Source organism: Corythoichthys intestinalis, chromosome 2 (assembly GCF_030265065.1).
Source record: "Corythoichthys intestinalis isolate RoL2023-P3 chromosome 2, ASM3026506v1, whole genome shotgun sequence".
In the NCBI taxonomy this organism is placed as follows: Eukaryota; Metazoa; Chordata; class Actinopteri; order Syngnathiformes; family Syngnathidae; genus Corythoichthys; species Corythoichthys intestinalis.
In genome coordinates this window covers 71811724-71831190 of record NC_080396.1, presented here as the reverse complement: position 1 = coordinate 71831190, position 19467 = coordinate 71811724, and the positions used below count along the sequence as shown (strand labels likewise).

General features: G+C 41.1%; 1 protein-coding gene across 1 annotated transcript in view; it reads right to left on the bottom strand.

The window, feature by feature from the left end:
• The window catches only part of LOC130912197 (A disintegrin and metalloproteinase with thrombospondin motifs 5), a 41257-nt gene that overhangs the window by 7183 nt on the left and 14607 nt on the right, over nucleotides 1-19467 (bottom strand). The window contains exons 2-7 of the mRNA XM_057830094.1: nucleotides 6880-7012; nucleotides 6647-6814; nucleotides 1855-2138; nucleotides 1581-1764; nucleotides 274-449; nucleotides 18-193 (exon numbers count right to left, since the gene is read on the bottom strand). Of these exons, the coding sequence (XP_057686077.1) occupies nucleotides 18-193; nucleotides 274-449; nucleotides 1581-1764; nucleotides 1855-2138; nucleotides 6647-6814; nucleotides 6880-7012 (1121 nt within the window). The remainder of the gene's footprint in view (nucleotides 1-17; nucleotides 194-273; nucleotides 450-1580; nucleotides 1765-1854; nucleotides 2139-6646; nucleotides 6815-6879; nucleotides 7013-19467) is intronic.

Here is a 19467-nt window from a genome sequence, read left to right as displayed (position 1 = left end):
GTTTCCTTTGGTCTTACCTTTTCTTGGTAAAGTTGCCCACCACCCGGACACATCCCGTGTTGTCGCCTCCGCATATGCCGCACTTGTCGAACTGAAGCTTGGACCCGATAATGCCATCGCAGCCCGTTCGTACGCACTTGCCCTTCACGCAGACCGAACTGCTGTAAGGACGGCACTCTGTCCCGTCTATCACCTGAAAACGTTTAAACAACCTAGCTTAGTGTAGCCTAGCTTAGAAATGTTAGGACATCACTGATCCCGCTGTTAGCTCACCCTGTGCGAGAAGACTACGTAGTAACCAGTTCCTTTAGCTCTGCAGGTGAGTTTGCAAACATCTTTGGGGAGAACTCCGGCATATTTGGGCACCCACTCCACAAACGTTTTCACGCCTTTCGGATCCGTTTGAGGACCATTTCGCACCTCGCATTGCTCCTGACGGAAACTCTTATCTAGAAGATGACAGTATTGAAAGAAACGGTTTAGCTAATGTTGTAACAATACCATTTTTCGGCTCCTGTTACCGTTTCTGACAGATACCCAAGGCCGATACTGTACCGAAACCATGTTTTTTGAAAAATATATACAATATACATTATATATTCATAAATACTGAAGTACTGCAAAATCACTTGAACCATAGACTTCAAAATGATATTCACGGGTCAGATTCCACCTTCACTGTGCCACGCCTGCAAGTAGGGGGTCATCCCACAGTCTGCTTCGGTTATTCGCAGTCGGTCGCAGCGACATATGCAGCGATCCAACGCCGGATTTAGGTTTAAAAACTGCAAAAGCTGTACCGCATACAAACAGGAAGGATTGTCTCAGGAGTGATTTGTTCGAGGATTCAAGGTAATTATTATATTTTTCGTTTTTTCACAAGAATTTTCAACGTAAAAACTGTTGTAAGGCTGCCCCCACATTGTCTAACAGACTAGAATCATTCTTCAACATATTTATGTAAAATAAATGCGAACTGCCCGTTTGTTTATTTTGCTTTTAATAAGGAATTGAGACTATCTATCTCTAAAGAATTCAGGGATTTAAGCATTTATTCACAAGAATTTTCACCAGAAAAACATGTTTACATAAGGCGGCCGCTACATTGACTAACAGACTAGCATCGTACTTTGACATATTTACGGGCGGCCATGTTGGTAGAGGCGACATTACCATCAAAGTCAATGCATTGACATTAAAATGAAGTCATAACTACCTCATTTCTGAACTGATTTTTAAAAGATTATTTTATCAGTGTTAAAGCATCTTCCAATGACAGCGCTAGATGTTCACTCGCTGCCAGCCCTCCCACTTCAAACAAATTGTACATCTACTAGTGTTAACCTGATTTCAATTCACAGCAAAAGGATGACTGGACACCACACGACGTTTATCATGATTTTTGGAAGGCCAGCAAACACTCCTTTTTATTTTTGTCGGCCATCTTGGGTAGGTCAACTAGTAGTTCGAGACTAATCGGTGCGTCATTTCTCCTATCATTTTAGTCCCGTATTGGTACCGATACTATCGGTGCGACGCTAGCTTATAAGAAACGGAGAAAAACACAATCCCGCACTCACTGGACGGTGGGCATGGCGTAACGTTGCAGGAGCGATAGATGGCTCTCTTCCCTGTGCAGTAACGGCCGTTATTCCGTGGCGGCGGGTTGTTGCACAAGCGCTGGGCGAACTGCACTCCACCCCCACACGTTCTGGTGCACGACCCCCAAGAACCCCAGGAGCTCCAACTGCCATGGTTGGATGACTGAAGTACAGAATAGACAGAAGAGAGTCAGTCAAAATCAAGCTGTTTTCGCGAGAATGAAAAACATTTTCAGAAAGAGTCACCTCCTACCGAGTAATGTCTCTTGCGCGTTTTGTCCACACACTTCCCCTGCAGGCAGATGCGTCCCTTCCCGCAGGGGGTTCCCTCCACAGCCGGTAGTTTCTTGGTCAGACAGACCATCTGTCCCTGGCGGATGACCGCGCACCACAGACGAGAGCAGACGTCCATCCCGGGGCAGACGGTGTATTCTGGGCCGAAAGCCAGGCGGCACTGCCGCACGGCGTCGTAGCTTTGACCCGGTAGCTCCTCGGGACCCAACAGGGGCTGACGCGGTGAGTCCAGAAGACACTCGGCTGCGACGGCATAAGGATATTGTTTACGGAAAAATGTTGTCGTAGTACTGTTGTTGCGATACAAACATTTTCAGCTCAATGTTATACTCAATGCTTTTTTTGACACTACATAAATAAAAAATATAAAATTAAGTGTTAACGCTTTCAGTGTTTCTCCATTGTTGGTCATTATCCACCCCCCCAAAATAAAAAAAATCTCTAATTGCCCCTAAATTAACAGGAAATGACCCAAAATGTACAGGAAGTTAACTGGGAATGCCCCAAATCATCGGAATTTCATACTCAACATAAGATGACCCAAAATGAGCAAGAAGTGAACCGGAAATGCCCCCAACTCAACAGGAAGTGACCAACAGACAAGAGGAATGCCCTAAAATCAAGAGGAAATAATCCAAAATATACAGGAAGTGACCTCGGAATGCCTCGAATTTACCAGAACTGACTCGAATTAACAAGAAGTGACCCAAAAGTGACCAAAAACCAATACAAAAATACCTGCAATCAATAGGAAATGAACCTGGAAATGTCCCAAAGTCACCAGGGAGGGACCAATGGACAGTAAGTGACCCAAAAATGCCCCCAAATTAACAAGAAATTATTCAAAATATATAGGAAATGACCCGGGAATGCCCCAAATATACAAAAGATGACCCAGAAATGCCCTAAAACCAACAGGAAATGATAAAAAATGTACCAGAAGTGACACCTAAAAGCCCAATTGTACCAGAACTGACCCAAAATGAACAAGAAGTGACCCAAAAGTGACCAAAAACCAATACAAAAATACCTGAAATCAATAGGATGTGAACCTGGAAACTCCCCAAAGTCACCAGGGAGGGACCAATGGACAGTAAGTGATCCAAAAATGCCCCCAAACCAACAGGAAATTATTGAAAATATATAGGAAATGACACGGGAATGCCCCAAAATCTACAAAAAATGACCCAGAAATGCCCTGAAACCAACAGGAAATGATCCAAAATGAACAGGAAGTGACCCGTGAAAGCCCAATTGTACGAAAACTGACCCGAAATGAACAAGAAGTGACCCAAAGTGACCAAAAACCAATACAAAAATACCTGAAATCAATAAGAATTGAACCTGGAAATGCCCCAAAGTCACCAGGAAGGGACCAATGGACAAGAAGTGACCCAAAAATGCCCCCAAACCAACAGGAAAATATTCCAAATCTATAGAAAATGACCTGGGAATGCCCCAAAAGCTACAAAAATGACCCAGAAATGCCCTAAAACCAACAGCAAATGATCCAAAATGTACAGGCAGTGACCCCTGAAAGCCCAAATGTACCAGAACTGACCCGAAATGAACAAGAAGTGATCCAAAAGTGACCAAAAACTATAGACTACAAGATACTTGACAGGTCAGATTAGGTATTCTCTGCGCCCCGCCGGCCCGTAGGGGGCTGTGTGAGTCATCTTCATTTATTAGAAGTCTGTGGGAATGACTCTCACACATGCTTTTGAACACAAAGCCGAATTACATTCAAAAAGTATGAAATCTGGACCGCACACTAACAACAAGGATTGTCTCAGGAATGATTTGTTCGAGGATTCAAGGTAAATATTATATTTTTCGGACGATGCATGCATTTTGAAACGTGAAAAAAATCAATGGGAGAATGGGAACCGCTACGGCATTGGTGTCATTCTTTGACATATATACGTAAAATAGATGCATAACTGCCTGGTTTTTAGCTCTTTTAACAAAGAATCGAGGCAGTTTTACGTCCATAACTATAGAAAAGATTTCAGGGATTTAAGTCCAAAGCTCTTTGCTGTGGACTTGTGGTAAGGCGGCGCCACAGTGAATTTAAAGACGAGTCGCACATTCGCCATATTTATTTAAAATACATGCTACCTGCATGGTTTATTTTGCTTTTAACCAATAATCGAGACTGTTTTACTTCCATACCTATAAAGAATTCAGTGATTGAAGCATTTATTCGCAAGAATTTTCTTCTTTGTTTACACATGGAGGTGGCTTAAAGACGAGGCGCATATTCGCCACATTTACGTAAAATACATGCTACCTGCATGGTTTCTTTTGATTTTAACCAAGAATCGAGACTGTTTTACATCAATATCTATAAAGAATTCAGGGATTTAAGCATTTCTTCACAAGAATTTCAACGTAAAAACCTTTGTTTTGCTACGGCGACCGTGTTGGAGTTTGTATTTCTAGATTTTATCTTAGACATTTCTGCGTCCATACTAAAAACAATCAGCTTTTACGTGTTTTATTTTATATAATATTTCAATCTCATAACATTCAGTGAAACATCGTGGTCCTACACCAACCCCTTCACCGACGGCAACAAGCAGATCTTCGTCTACTCTGACCCCATGCACCTTTGGAAGAACATCTACAGCAGCTTCCACAACAACGGCTGTATGGTGCTGCCCAGGTGTCCTGGGGCTGAAGTAAGTGAGCAGCATTATTCACTTTATAAAAAGGATGAATCAAAACGCCTATCTTTCTAAAAAAAACATGTTTTGTAGTGAGCCTGAGAGTATGAGGCCGGCCTGATCTTGAGCCTGAAGGTGCTGGCCAGCTAGGAGAACTACATGTCTTTCAAGGCAGGCTACAAGTTGACCCAGAAGGTGCTGGCGCCCCCTTTGATTGAGAAGCAGAGCATCGGGCTAATCATGGCGGTCGTCAACCGTGTAGGGTCACCGGGCTGAGGCTCCTCGCCATGACCACGGGCAAGGAGATGGGCGTTCTGGAGATGTTCCATAGGATGATCTCTGTGATGAACGTGCGCGGGCCGGAGCATGACGTGCGCTGGAATGATAACTACCGATGTGTGCTGCGGCCAAGAGCAGGAGGTGATGAGGGCGGGGAAGGAGGTGTTGGGGACCAGGCAGGCTGTTTTGATGAGCAGTCGGAGGCTAACATCCAGTTCCTCCAGGAGATTGGTGAAATTTGCAAGGTACGTAACCACACTGTAGTTGATTGAATTGAATTGAATCGACAGCAAGCTTGTTCAGTTTTTTTATTATTTTTTTTATTTTATAATATGTTCCAGATTTGGGCCAAAAAGGAGAAGAAAAAGAAAAGAGGGACAAAGAAAGGCTGCCGACGCCCACGGCCTCGGCTCTGCACATCACATGCCCGCCTCGTGCTGGGATATCATCCTCCGCAAGATCACGGGGGTCAAGTATGTCTGCATGGGGAAGGCCAACTCTGACCCAGCGGAGCAATCACTTGGCAAGCGCAGCCAAATTGCGGCACCAATTACTGGACCAGCATTAAGAACTTCATGGTCAGCAATAGGTTGGCCCAGCGCCTGCACTTGCTTAAGCTCGTCGGGTTCTACCCTGTGGACGTGCAGGCTGACCTGGACCGTGCCAAGGCACAGGAGAAAAACGATGACGAGGTGATCTTGATGTTCCTGGTGGCCTCAGACCCGACCTTGCAGGGGTACAGGTGCCAGGAGGAGCACAGGCTGGTCAACACCTCATTAGCAGGTCGCTCTTCAACTGTTTTGGTGTGAACTTCACCAAGGATGTGACTTCCGAAGCGAGGACGTACAAGGCCTTAGAGTGGCAGACCGGCAGAAAGGAGATGGCGAGGAACAGACTTGTACAAGTCGAGGAAGCTGACCGGAAAACGCAGCAATAGTCCAATATTCATTTGCATGCAATATTTTATGTTCAATACTTTCTCACCTACAATATTCAAAGCATTAACTTTCAAAGTGCTGCTCATTCACTTTGATTATTTTCACTGCCTCAACATATGACTATCTCATATGCATTTTATATTTGTTTATTTAGATTTTATACGTGCAAGTCACTTTTGAGATTTTCATTCATAAAGCACAGTAAAGGGAAAGGCTCCACAATTTCATTGAACACAATAAAGGGCTATTCTATTCTATTCTATTCTATTCTATTCTATTCTATTCTATTCTATTCTATTCTATTCTATTCTGTTCTATTCTATTCTATTCTATAAAAACAAGTTGTGATTGTATATACAATTTATTGATAATCTATTCACATATTATTTATAATTGATTCTGCATTTTTTCCTCAAGTATTAAGTTTCTAATGTAAAAATTGAGTGATTTGTTAGCTGTTGAAAACTTTGCAGTGAGTTAAAAAAATACTAAGTTGCTATTTTGGTCAAAAACCTTTATGATATGGTAAATATTGCTATTGATCCTGAAAATATAGGTAATTATCTCTGCATTTGGTGATTTTTGTGCATCTAGTGTAAAATCTGAGAATTTTATAGCCATTTTAAGTTTTGTTATACTTACATAAAAAATAATTTATCGCGATTCTATAAGGGAACGACTGAATTTTTTGATGCCGCTGCTCATGGAGACTCACATATGGCTAAGGTAGTTGCCTGCTTTTGTTTTAGGTCGGTAGCAGCTTTGGTTTTGAAAATATTTGAATTTGAAGTTTTTGAAAATAGGCCCCCTATGGATCTGCCCCGTTTCCCGTGTCATGTCAAGTATTATGAAGTCTATGCCTCACCGTTGCCATCATCAAAGAAGTCTGTAATGGTGGCGGAGGTGCAGCGGCTCCAAGGTTTGGACGCATCGATGGAGGTCAGGATGGAAGACATGAGCCTCTTGTCGCTGTTGACGCCAAAGCGTTCCTCGCAGAACTTGGAGTCGTCGTGGGACAAACCCAGCAAGTGGCCTGAGGAGGACGGACGGAGGTGATCGGAATCGAACCCTCGCCGGAAAGGACGCGCTGGCACTTACCGATCTCGTGAGCCACCGTGAAGGCCGCGTGAAGGCCGTCGTCCTCGATGACAGCGCAGCTTCTCTCCGGAGAGCAGATCGTGCCGACGTCTGCCATTCCTAGGGTGTCACAGGAGTGATGGCCGCAAAGGTCCTGCAAAGGGTTGCGACTCTTTCAGTGCCATTGACAGAGATAGACGTCCAATCATGTGGAATGAGTTCATTGCTAGTCATTAAATAGCAGATGCTTTGACACTGATAAAATGATGAGTTCAAAAATTAGGTAGTTTTGACTTGAATGTCAGTGTGTTGACTTTGATGGGAAAGTCGCCCATACCAACATGGCCGCCATGGCAACGTGGCCGACGAATCCACGTGAATTTTCAGGACATTAGCATTTCAGTTTCAAGCTTCCTTTCATGTTTCAGTGCCATTGACGGCACTAAAAGTCTAATCCATTCGCCCCTCCTAGTCCAAATGGATTGGACGTATAGCCCCAACAATGGCAGCTAATGAGTTAACAAGGAAGTGATCCTGACATCAACAGGAAGCGACCAAAAATCTACAGGAAATGACCCAAATATAGCCAAAAATCAACGGGAAGTGACCTGAAATCTACAGGAAGTGACCCCCCCCCCCATAAGAAACAGGAAGTGACCAAGAATCTAGAGGACAGCACCTTAAAATATCCCAAAATCAACAGGAAATGACCAAAAATCTACAGGAAGCGACCAAAAATCTACAATATATGACCCCAGACAACCACCAGCAAAAAAAGGAGGTGACTAAAAATGTACAGGACATGACCGTAAAATAGTCCAAAATCAACAGGAAGTGACCCAAAATATCCAAAAATCAACACGAAGTGACAAAAAGAATCTACAGTACGTGACCCTAATATACACAAAATAAATAGGAAGAGACCAAAAATCTACAGAAATTGACCTAAAAACATTCCAAATTCTGCAGTAACTTACCTAAAAATATCCCAAAATCAACAGGAAGCGACCAAAAAATTACAATACATGACCCTAAACTACCCCCCCCCCCCCCCCCAAAAATGGAAGTGACCAAAAATGTACAGGACATGACCCTAAAATAGTCCAAAATCAACAGGAAGTGACCCAAAATATCCAAAAATCAACACGAAGTGACAAAAAAAATCGACAGTAGGTGACCCTAATATACACAAAATCAATAGGAAGAGACCAAAAATCTACAGTAATTGACCTAAAAATATCCCAAAATTGTCAGGAAGTGAACAAAAATATTCCGAAATCAACAGGAAGTTTTAAAAAACCTACAGTACATGAGACTAAAATACCCAAAAACCAACAGGAAATGATAAAAAATCTACAACACGTCACCCTAAAATTTCCCAAAATCAACAGGAAATGACCAAAAATTTACAACATGTCACCCTAAAATTTCCCAAAATCAACAGGAAGTGACCAAAAAATATCCCAAAATCAACAGGAAGTGACCCAAAAATACCTCAAAATGAAAAGGGAGTGATGCTATAATATCCCCAAATCAACAGGAAATGACCAAAAATCTATAGGAGATGACCCTATACTATCCCCAAATTAATGGGAAGTGACTAAAACCTACAGGAAGTGACCCTTGGACGAGAGAGCAAAGCCAATTAATGCAATTTCTGTAGAAATCGCAAGAAGAAAGATGTTCTTATTTATTTTTTTCATTACGAAATAGATATCAAACAGAAGAGTTCTTTTGGGGGCGGGGGGGTTGAATGCTTGTGTTGATGTGTGTCTGCATGCCATTGCTCTCTGACACGATGGGGGAGGAAGGAATTGATCGGACCGTTTGTGGGGAGGCGCCCCGGAGGCACACCATGTCTGCACCGATCCGTAAGAGTCAATATCATGTGCCTGCTGACAAATGGTGGTGAGAGGAACAGTAAACAGACACTCCAATTTTTTTGCTTTTGACGAGCGGATGATCGCTGCCAACCTGTCAAAATGGATTGGACGGCTACAGGCGTCAGTGGGACTGAACAGTGATCATCGTGGGGATCTTCGACCGATTTTCACCACTTCCAACTTTGAAACGTTTAAAAAATCCACGTGACGAAGGTCGTCGGTTTTGTCCCAGCGTTCACGGTTGCGACTAAAATGCGGGTTTTTCGACCCCCCCCCCCCCAAATCCCCATATATTTTCAATGACAAAAATGTTTAAAAATTCTAATTCAATTTTCCAATTGAAATATTTCTTTTTCTCCTATAATACTGACAAAAAAACTCCCAATTAATTGTCAATGGTGCCATTCATTTTCAATAGGGAAAATGACCCAAATCTACAGGAAGTGACACAAAATCAATTTTGTGACATTACCAGGTCACTTCCCGTTTAATAATTCAAAACCAACAGAGAGTGACCGGTAAATGTCTCCAAATCAACAGGAAGTGACTCAGAAATGCCCCAAAATCAACAGGAACTGACCTGGAAATACCCTAAAATCTACAGGAAGTGACCAATGAACAGAAAGTGATCTATAAATGCCCTAAAATGAACAGGAAATGATCCAAAACCAACAGAAAGTAGCCAAAAAATTCCCCAACATCAACAGGAAATGATCCAACATGTAGTATTACCAGGTCACTTCAAGTTCAGTAACCCAAAATCATCAGGACCTGATCTGTAGCTGCCCCAAAAAAACAGGATGTGACCTTTAAATACCCTAAAATCAACAGGAAGTTACCAATAAACAGGAAGTGACCTTTAAATGCACTAAAATCAAAATATACAGGAAGCAACCCTGGAATGCCCCGAAAGCCCAAATGTACAGGATGTGACCCAAATTCAACATGAAGTGATCCAAAATGTAAAGAATTAACCCTGGAATGCCCCAAAATGTACAGGAAATGACCCAAAATCATTATATATATATATATGTGTCAAATAAACAGGAAGTGAATTTTAGGTGCCCTAATAATAACAACAAATTATAATAATAACATCTCCAGAACGCCCATCTCCTTGCCCGTGGTCATGGCGAGGACAATAATTATCTGCCGGTCTGCCACTCATTATAAGAACTGACTCCGAAATACCCCAAATTGTTGAGGAAGTGATCCAAAATCAATAGGAAATAACTTGCAAATGCCCCCAAAACTACTGGAATTGACATAATAAACAGTGACCTGTAAATGCACTGGAATCAACAGGAAACCATCTAAAATGTACAACAAGTGACCCCGGAGAACCACAAAATGTACAGGAAGTGACTACTAGACAGGAAGTGACCTGTAAATGCCCTAAAATCAATAGGAAATAATCCAAAATGTTCAAGAATTGACCTAGAAATGCATAAAAAACAACCGGAAGTGACCCTTAAGTGCCCTAGAATCAATGGGAAGGGACCCAAAATCAACAGGAAATGACCTGTCAATGCCCTAAAATCAACAGGAAGTGACCAATTAAAAAGGAAGTGACCTGTTAATGCTTTAAAATAAAGAAGAAAATGATCCAAAGTGTACAAGAACTGACCCCGGAATGCCCAAAAATGTTCAGGAAGTGACCCAAAATCAACAGGAAGTGACCCAAAATCAACAGGAAGTGACCTGTCAATGCCCTAAAATCAACAGGAAGTGACCAATAAACAGGAAGTGACCTGTAAATGCTCTAAAGCCAACAGGAAATTATCCAAAAATGTACAAGAAGTGATCTAGAAATGCCTAAAAAAAAAACAACAACAACCGGAAGTGACCTTTAAGTGCCCTACAATCAATGGGAAGTGACCCAAAATCAACAGGAAGTGACCTGTAAATTTCCCAAAATCAAAAGGAAGTGACCTTTAATGCTTTAAAATAAACAAGGAAATGATCCAAAGTGTACATGAACTGACCCCGGACTGCCCTAAAATGTTCAGGAAGTGACACAAAATCAACAGGAAGTGACCAATTAACAGGAAGTGACCTGTTAATGCTTTAAAATAAAGAAGAAAATGATCCAAAGTGTACAAGAACTGACCCCGGAATGCCCAAAAATGTTCAGGAAGTGACCCAAAATCAACAGGAGGTGACCTGTCAATGCCCCAAAATCAACAGGAAGTGACCAATAAACAGGAAGTGACCTGTAAATGCTCTAAAGCCAACAGGAAATTATCCAAAAATGTACAAGTGACCTAGAAATGCCGAAAAAACAACAACAACCGAAGTGACCCTTAAGTGCCCTAGAATCAATGGGAAGTGACCCAAAATCAATAGGAAGTGACCTGTAATTTTCCCAAAATCAACAGGAAGTGACCTGTTAATGCTTTAAAATAAAGAAGAAAATGATCCAAAGTGTACAAGAACTGACCCCGGACTGCCCTGAAAGGTTCAGGAAGTGACCCAAAATCAACAGGAAGTGACCAATTAACAGGAAGTGACCTGTATATGCTTTAACACTCAACAAGAAAATGCTCCAAAGTGTACTAAAACTGAGCCAGGACTTCCCTAAGATGTTCAGGAAGTGACCCAAAATCAACAGGAAGTGACCTGTCAATGCCCATAAATCAACAGGAAGTGACTAATAAACAGGAAGTGACCTGTAAATGTGCTAAAGTCAACAGGAAATTATCCAAAAATGTATAAGAAGTGACCTAGACCATTGATGGCACTAGACGTCCGATCTATTTGAACTGAAACATGAGCGCTCAGAGTCAGTCCTCCCAGTTTAAATGAAGTGGATTCACAAGAGTAACTTTCTATAGGCTCCCACTGTTAGCTTGAAAACAAACGTTTGGCTTGTCTGCACATAAAGAGGCCAGAGGGCGCTCAGTGGGCAGTTTCCCCTCATCGGTCATGCGTGTGTTCAGCAGTTTTTTCTAGTGTGGCGCATGTTCATCCTGTTTGTTTCCTATGCGCACGGGTAACACAAGACAGTTTGTTCCTAACTGGTCCACCCAGAATGGGTAAACAAACCCAGCAGGCCTGTCAGCACCACTTAGCGCTGGGGTGTCAACTCATTGTAGTTCTGCTTTCCATCGGAGAGACGTTTTTTTGCCCAACCTAGATGAATATTCAACTCGGTGTCTGCCGTTGACCACGTTAGATGTCTAAGTCATTTGTCCGTTTGCCCCAACTCAGTCCAAATGGATTGGACCTCTAGCACCGTCAATGTCGCTTCCTATCTATTGGTCACATCCTGTTAATTTTGGGTCAGTTCTTGTACATAACATGGATAAATTCCCGTTGATTTTGGGCCATCGAAAGGTCACTTCCTATTGATTTTGGGTCACTTCCTGAACATTTTTGGGCACTCCGGGGTCAGTTCTTGTTGATTTTGGGGCATTGAAAGGTAACTTCCTGTTGATTTTGGGTCAGTTCTTGAACATTTTTGGACATTCTGGGGTCAGTGCTTATACATTTTGGATAATTTCTTTGTTGATTTTAAAGCATATACAGGTCACTTCCTGTTTACTGGTCACTTTCTGTTGATTTTGGGGCATTTATAGGTCACTTCTTGTTAATTTTGAGTCAGTTCTTGAACATTTGGATAATTTCCTGTTGATTTTTGGGCATCGAAACGTCACTTCCTATTGATTTTGGGTCACTTTCTGAACATTTTTGGGCATTCCGGGGTCATGCTTGTACATTTTGGATCATTTCCTTATTGATTTTAAAGCATTTACAGGTCACTTCCTGTTTACTGGTCACTTTCTGTTGATTTTGGGGCATTTATAGGTCACTTCCTGTTAACTTTGAGTCAGTTCTTGAACATTTGGATAATTTCCTGTTGATTTTGGGGCATCGAAACGTCACTTCCTATTGATTTTGGGTCACTTTCTGAACATTTTTGGCCATTCCGGGGTCAGTTCTTATAAATTTTCGATCATTTCCGGTTGGTTTTTGGAGTATTTACAGGTCACTTCCTGGTTATATGTCACTTCCAGTAGTTTTTGGGGCAGTTACAGGTCACTTCCTCTTGAATTTGGGGCATTGAAAGGTAACTTCCTATTGATTTTGGGTCACTTCTTGAACATTTTTGGACATTCCGGGGTCATGCTTGTACATTTGGGATCATTTCCTTATTGATTTTAAAGCATTTACAGGTCAGTTCCTGTTTAATGGTCACTTTCTGTTGATTTTGGGGCATTCATAGGTCACTTCCTGTTAATTTTGGGTCAGTTCCTGAACATTTGGATAATTTCCTGTTGATTTTGGGGCATCGAGACGTCACTTCCTATTGATTTTGGGTCACTTCCTGAACATTTTTGGGCATTCCGGGGTCAGTTCTTATAAATTTTCGATCATTTCCGGTTGGTTTTTGGAGTATTTACAGGTCACTTCCTGTTGATTTTGGGGCATTGAAAGGTAACTTCCTATTGATTTTGGGTCACTACTTGAACATTTTTCTGACATTCCGGGGTCAGTGCTTATACATTTTGGATAATTTATTTGTTGATTTTAAAGCATATACAGGTCACTTCCTGTTTATTGGTCACTTCCTGTTGATTTTGGGGCATTTATAGGTCATTTCCTGTTAATTTTGGGTCAGTTTTTGAACATTTTGATAATTTCCTGTTGATTTTGGGGCATCAAAACGTCACTTCCTATTGATTTTGGGTCACTTCCTGAACATTTTTGGGCATTCCGGGGTCAGTTCTTATAAATTTTCCGGGGTCATGCTTGTACATTTTGGATCATTTCCCTGTTGATTTTAAAGCATTTACAGGTCACTTCCTGTTTATTGGTCACTTCCTGTTTATTTTGGATCAGTTTTTTTGTACATTTTGGATCATTTCTTGTTGATTTTGGGGCATTTCTGGGTCACTTCTTGTACATTTTGGATCATTTCCTGTTGGTTTTAAGGTATTTACAGGTCCCTTCCTGTTTATATGTCACTTCCAGTAGTTTGGGGGCATTTACAGGTCACTTCGTGTTAATTTTGGATCAGTTCTTGTCCATTTTGGATCATTTCCTGTTGATTTTAGTGTATTTACAGGTCACTTGCTGTTTATTGGTCACTTCCTGTTGAATTTGGGACATTGACGGGTAACTTTCTATTGATTTTAGAGCATTTAGAGGTCCCTTCCTGTATATTAGTCACTTCTTATTGATTTTGGGCCATTTAAAGGGTAACTTTCTGTTCATCTTGGGTCACTTCTTGAACATTTTTGGACATTCGGGGGTCAGTTCCTATTCATTTAGGATCATTTCCTTGATGATTTTGGAGCATTTACAGGTTACTTCCTCTTTATATGTCACTTCCAGTAGTTTTTGGGGCATTTACAGGTCACTTCCTGTTGATTTTGGGGCATTGAAAGGTAAGTTGCTGTTGATTTTGGGTCACTTCTTGAACATTTTTAGACATTCCGGGGTCATGCTTGTACATTTTGGATCATTTCCTTGTTAATTTTAAAGCATATACAGGTCACATCCTGTTTATTTGTCACTTCCTGTTGATTTTGGGGCATTTACAGGTCACTTCCTGTTGATTTTGGGGCATTGAAAGGTAACTTCTTGTTGATTTTGTGTCACTTCTTAAACATTTTTGGACATTCCGGGGTCATGCTTATACATTTTGGAACATTTCCTTGTTGATGTTGAAGCATTTGCAGGTCACTTCCTGTTTGTTGGTCACTTCCTGTTAATTTTGGGTCAGTTCTTATACATTTTGGATCGTTTCCTGTTGATTTTGGAGCATTTACAGATCCCTTCCCTTAAATGGGTAACTTCATGTGGATTTTGGGTCACTTCCTTAAATTTTGGGGTATTTCTGGGTCAGTTCTTGTACAATTTGTTTTTATCATTTCCTCTTGATTTTAGAGCATTTACAGGTCACTTCCTGTGAATTTTGGGTCCGTTCTTGTACATCTTGGATCATTTCTGGTTCGTTTTAGAGCATTTACATGTCACTTCCTGTTTTTATGTCATTTCCAGTAGTTTTTGGGTCAGTTCTTGTACATTTTGAATCACTTTCTGTGGATTTTGGGGTAATTCGAGGTCACTTCTTGTACATTTCGGATCATTTCCTGTTTATTTTGGAGCATTTACAGGTCACTTGCTGTCTATTGGTCACTCCCTGTTGATTTTGGGGCATTAACAGGTAACTTCCTGTTGATTTTGCGTCACTTCCTGAATGGTTTTGGGCATTCCGAGGTCAATTCTTGTACATTTTAGATCATTTCCTGATGATTTCAGAGCATTTACATGTCACTTCCTGTTTTTATGTCACTTCCAGTAGTTTTTGGGTCAGTTCTTGTACATTTTGGGTCACTTCCTGTGAGTTTCGGGGGATTCCATGGGCAGTTCTTGAAATTTTGGATCATTTTCTATTGATTTTAGTGCATTTGCAGGTCACTTCCTGTTAATTTATGAGAAACCTTTTGCTTAATTTGGTCACTTCCTGTTTATTTTAGGGCATTTTTAGGTAAATCCCTGTTGATTTTGGGTCATTTCTGTGTTACTTTCTGCTTATTTTGATTACTTTTTGTTGTTTCGGTTAAATTCAAGGTCGCCTAATATTAATTTTTGGTATTTTTTTGGCTTATTTTCTGTTTATTTTGGTCACTTCAAATTAATTAAGGTTCAATTCCAGGTCCCTTTCTATTGATTTCGGGTCATTTCTGGGTCACATCCTGTGTATTTTTGTCATTTCCTGTTGATTTTGGGGGCATTTTTCGGTCACCTCTTATTGATTTTGGGTGATGTCTGTATTAGTTTCTGCTCATTTTGCTCAGATGTTGTTGTTGGTTGGAATTCAGGTCACTTAATGTCGATTTTTGGGTCATTTTCATGAGAAATTAACTCCCAATAAAACTCTAAAGTTGGTTGTTGTTGTTGTTTTTAAACATCATAGTATTTCCTGACTGTCCATAATGAGTTAAAGGATGCAAGGAATTCTGGGTTTTTTGGCAGAAATACTGATGGAACAGGTGGCAGGCTGGATAGCAAAGTTAGGCAACGCGTGTTAGCCAAGACTGGAGTTAAACAAACAGCCAACCAGACACACGTGTTAAAAGTCTGAGTAAGCTAGTTTAGCCCACACCGAAAACAGCTGATGTCATGACTGCACCGACCTGAGGAAGAAAGACATTCACTAGACCACCACCAACGCTGGACTTTAAACATTTGAAGATATCCAGCACTACATACTTTATATGGAACATTTTGAACTTGGTGGCTATCTGTGACGGCGATGGACAACCAATCTATTTAGAAATGGGAAGGCTTGCGGTGAATAGCATTCCTCCTACTTCAGATTGATTGGACGTCTACCAGTGATAAACTCAATTCAAACAGTAAAATATTCACAAAATCAAAACTTCCCCATATATTTCGAATAGCCCCATTCTTTCGAAACACTCCTATTGATTTTCAACTTGGAGCTGCAAAAAAATTATTCATTGATTTTTTTGTTGTTGTTTTCATAAAAAGAGTCCTCAAATTTCCCAAAAATGTTCAAGACGTGACCTGGGAATTCCCTAAAATCAACGGAAAGTGACCCAAAATCAACAGAAATTGACTCGTAACTGCCCCCAAACCAACACAAGGTGACACCCAAATCACTAAGAAGTTACTTGAAAATACCCCAAAATCAACCCGGAGAGACCAATGAACAGGATGTGGAACCGAAATGCTGAATAATGATCAGAAAGTCACCCTAGAAGGCTCCCAAATCAACAGAAGTGAACCATATGTGTCCCAAAAAAAGCAGGAAGTAACGCGTTATCAACAGGAAGCGACTTGACAAAGCCCCAAAATCTACAGGAAGTAACCCAGAAATGCCCTAAAATCAACAGGAAATAATCCACAAGTGATGCTGGAAAGCCCCAAATGTACCAAAAGAAACCCTTAATTAGAGAGACAGCGAGAACAAAAAGTCGTATTTGGTATGTGGCAAAATGTATTTTGGCATGTGGCATTTTTTTTGCCATGCAGCATTTTTTGGTAGGAGGCAAAATGTATTTTGGCGTGCGGCATTTTTGGGGGGTATGTGGCAAAATGGATTTTGGTATGTGGCATTTTTTGGTATATGGCAAAATGGATTTTGGTGTGTGGCATTTCTTTTTCTGTCTTTGGCATTTTTTTTTTGGTATATGGCATTTTTGCAAGCCATGCATGTGGCAAAATGTATTTTGGCATGTGGCTTTTTTTTTTTTTTTGCCATGTGGCATTTCTTTTGCCATGTGGCATTCTTTGGTATGTGGCAAAATGTATTTTGGCGTGTGGAATTTTTGGTGGGTATGTGGCAAAATGGATTTTTGTATATGGCATTTTTTTGGTATATGGCTAAATGAATATTGGTGTGTGGCATTTTTTTCTGTATGTGGCATTTTTGGGGGGATATATGGCATTTTTGCAGGCCATGCATGTGGCAAAATGTATTTTGGCATGTGGCATTTTTTTTTTGCCATGTGGCATTTTTTCGGTATGTGCCAAAATGGATTTTGGCATGTGGCATTTTTTTTGCCATGCAGCATTTTTCGATATGTGCCAAAATGTATTTTCCAGTGCTTAATTTGTAAATCATAAGGTACCGGAACGGAAAGTACAAGGAGGAAGAGACGGGCACGGGTCCCGGAACATATGCAGAAAATAGTGCTGAAAACAACACGCAAATGCCCACTTGCCATGCTGTGGGACATACAAGCCTCAATTTCAGATGATATTCATGGCACAGCATGGGCAATTGCCCACATAACCACAGTTGAGACTTATAGTAACGTACAGTCTAACTTGTAAAACATAAAAAATAAAAAAAAATCAGAGATTACAATAAATAACACAAACCCATTCTTTTGTGAGTTTCATTCCGCCTGTCTTCTCTGGCCCCAAAGTTCCCACCGCCTTACAAATTGGGCAGCCCAAACCTGAATTTCCCATAAGGGTATTGGCCTGTTGCTCTGGCTGTTGGTGGTCCACCTGGCTGACTGCTGGCGCTTTAGCTAGCCCCCGCTCTGGGTGGCGCTGAACCTGACCCGCTGCTGCCACGGTAGCAGCCTCCTGCCCCGGCTTGGCTTAATGTCCGTGAACCTGGTTAGCACCTGGTCCTGCCCGTTAGCATGATCGCTGCAGTTGCCCTAATCGCCGGCTTTTCTGACTTGTTTTGAAACATCTTTATTCTTTTTGGAAAAAAGACAGTAAAAGCAATTGTCTTTTTGGCATGTTGAAATACACGTTGATCCTAGCTGCTTGCTCCCCAGATGCCGCAAATTTCCATTTTTAATTTTTTTTTTTAATGTTAGCGGCGTGATTTGTTGGTTCAGCTTTTCAGTGCATCAACAAATCTCCGACTATCTCAAATGACAAAAATGACAAATTTTCATAAACAACATGCAATTATTGGGATTTGTTTTGTAAATGACTTTATGCATATTATTATTTTATTTTATACTGGAATGTCCATAACTATGTGTAATTTTCTGATATAATGTTTTCCGAGGCAACCTGAAGTGCACGCAACGTTACTGTTGTTTCAGTCATGTGATGCGGGAGTGAGATAGATAGGCACAGCCTGCTGAGAGCCACAAGTTGTGTTTGTGCTATTAGCTCCATGTGTTAATAAAGAAAGTTGTCAGAACATCGTGTGCTCGATACCTTTGTCAACAAAAACCACAAAACAAGACACTATAAACAGTCCCTTTAAGAGACGCTGGGACTGGAGAGCTGTGAGTAGTAGGAAGCGAGGGGGAGACGGGCGAGAAGCAAAAGTTCGTGGTCGAATGTGGTGACAGTCCGCTGTTATTTTGTATATTGTTTTCTTATTGTTGCCACAATAAAGTGGAGAAAGCATCAACGACTCCTCTGCTTTTTCCCCCAATCCAGAGCTATTACAATACATTTTTTAAAAAGTTTTTATATTACTATTATTTTCTATACACGAGAGGTGCCGGATCTGCCCAAACAAGTCCCGGAACACAGGGAGGCCAAAATCAAGAGGTGCCGGATCTTGTTCCGGCCAGATCCGGCACAAATTAACCCCTGGGCGTCCGGCATTCTTTTGGGGGTGTGTGTGGCAAAATGGATTTTGGTATGTGGCATTTTTTTTTGGTATATGGCAAAAAGGATTTTGGTATGTGGCATTTTTTTTGGTATATGGCATTTTTGCAGGCCATGCACGTCCATGCCATTGCCATGCCAAATTTTGCTCTGTAATGGGAAGTAGTGAAAAATAACAGCCACACGTTTTCTGCCATTTAAAATGAATGGAAAATTGGACTTGCATAGCCGTCAACGGCATGGATGTGCATGAAAGACCCATGAAAAGGAAATGAACCAAGAATGCCCCAAAATCATCAAAAAGTGATCAAAACTCAATAGAAATGGACCCATTAGTGCCTCAAAACAAACAGTAAATGAACCAAAATGCCCTAAAATCAACAGAAAGTGACACAAAACCATCACAAAATGACCCATAATCCACAAAAAGTGACCCAGAAATGTCTCAAAATCACCAGAAAGTGACTCATTAGTGTCCAAAAAACAAAAAGGAAGTGAATGCCCCAGAACTATCAGAAAGTGACCTGAAAGTACCCCTGAATAATAGAAAGTGACCCATAAGTGTCCCAAAACAACAGCAAGTGACCTTAAAAAGGCCAAAATCTGCAGAAAATTACCTAAAATGCCCAAAAATCAACAGGAAATGATCCACAATATA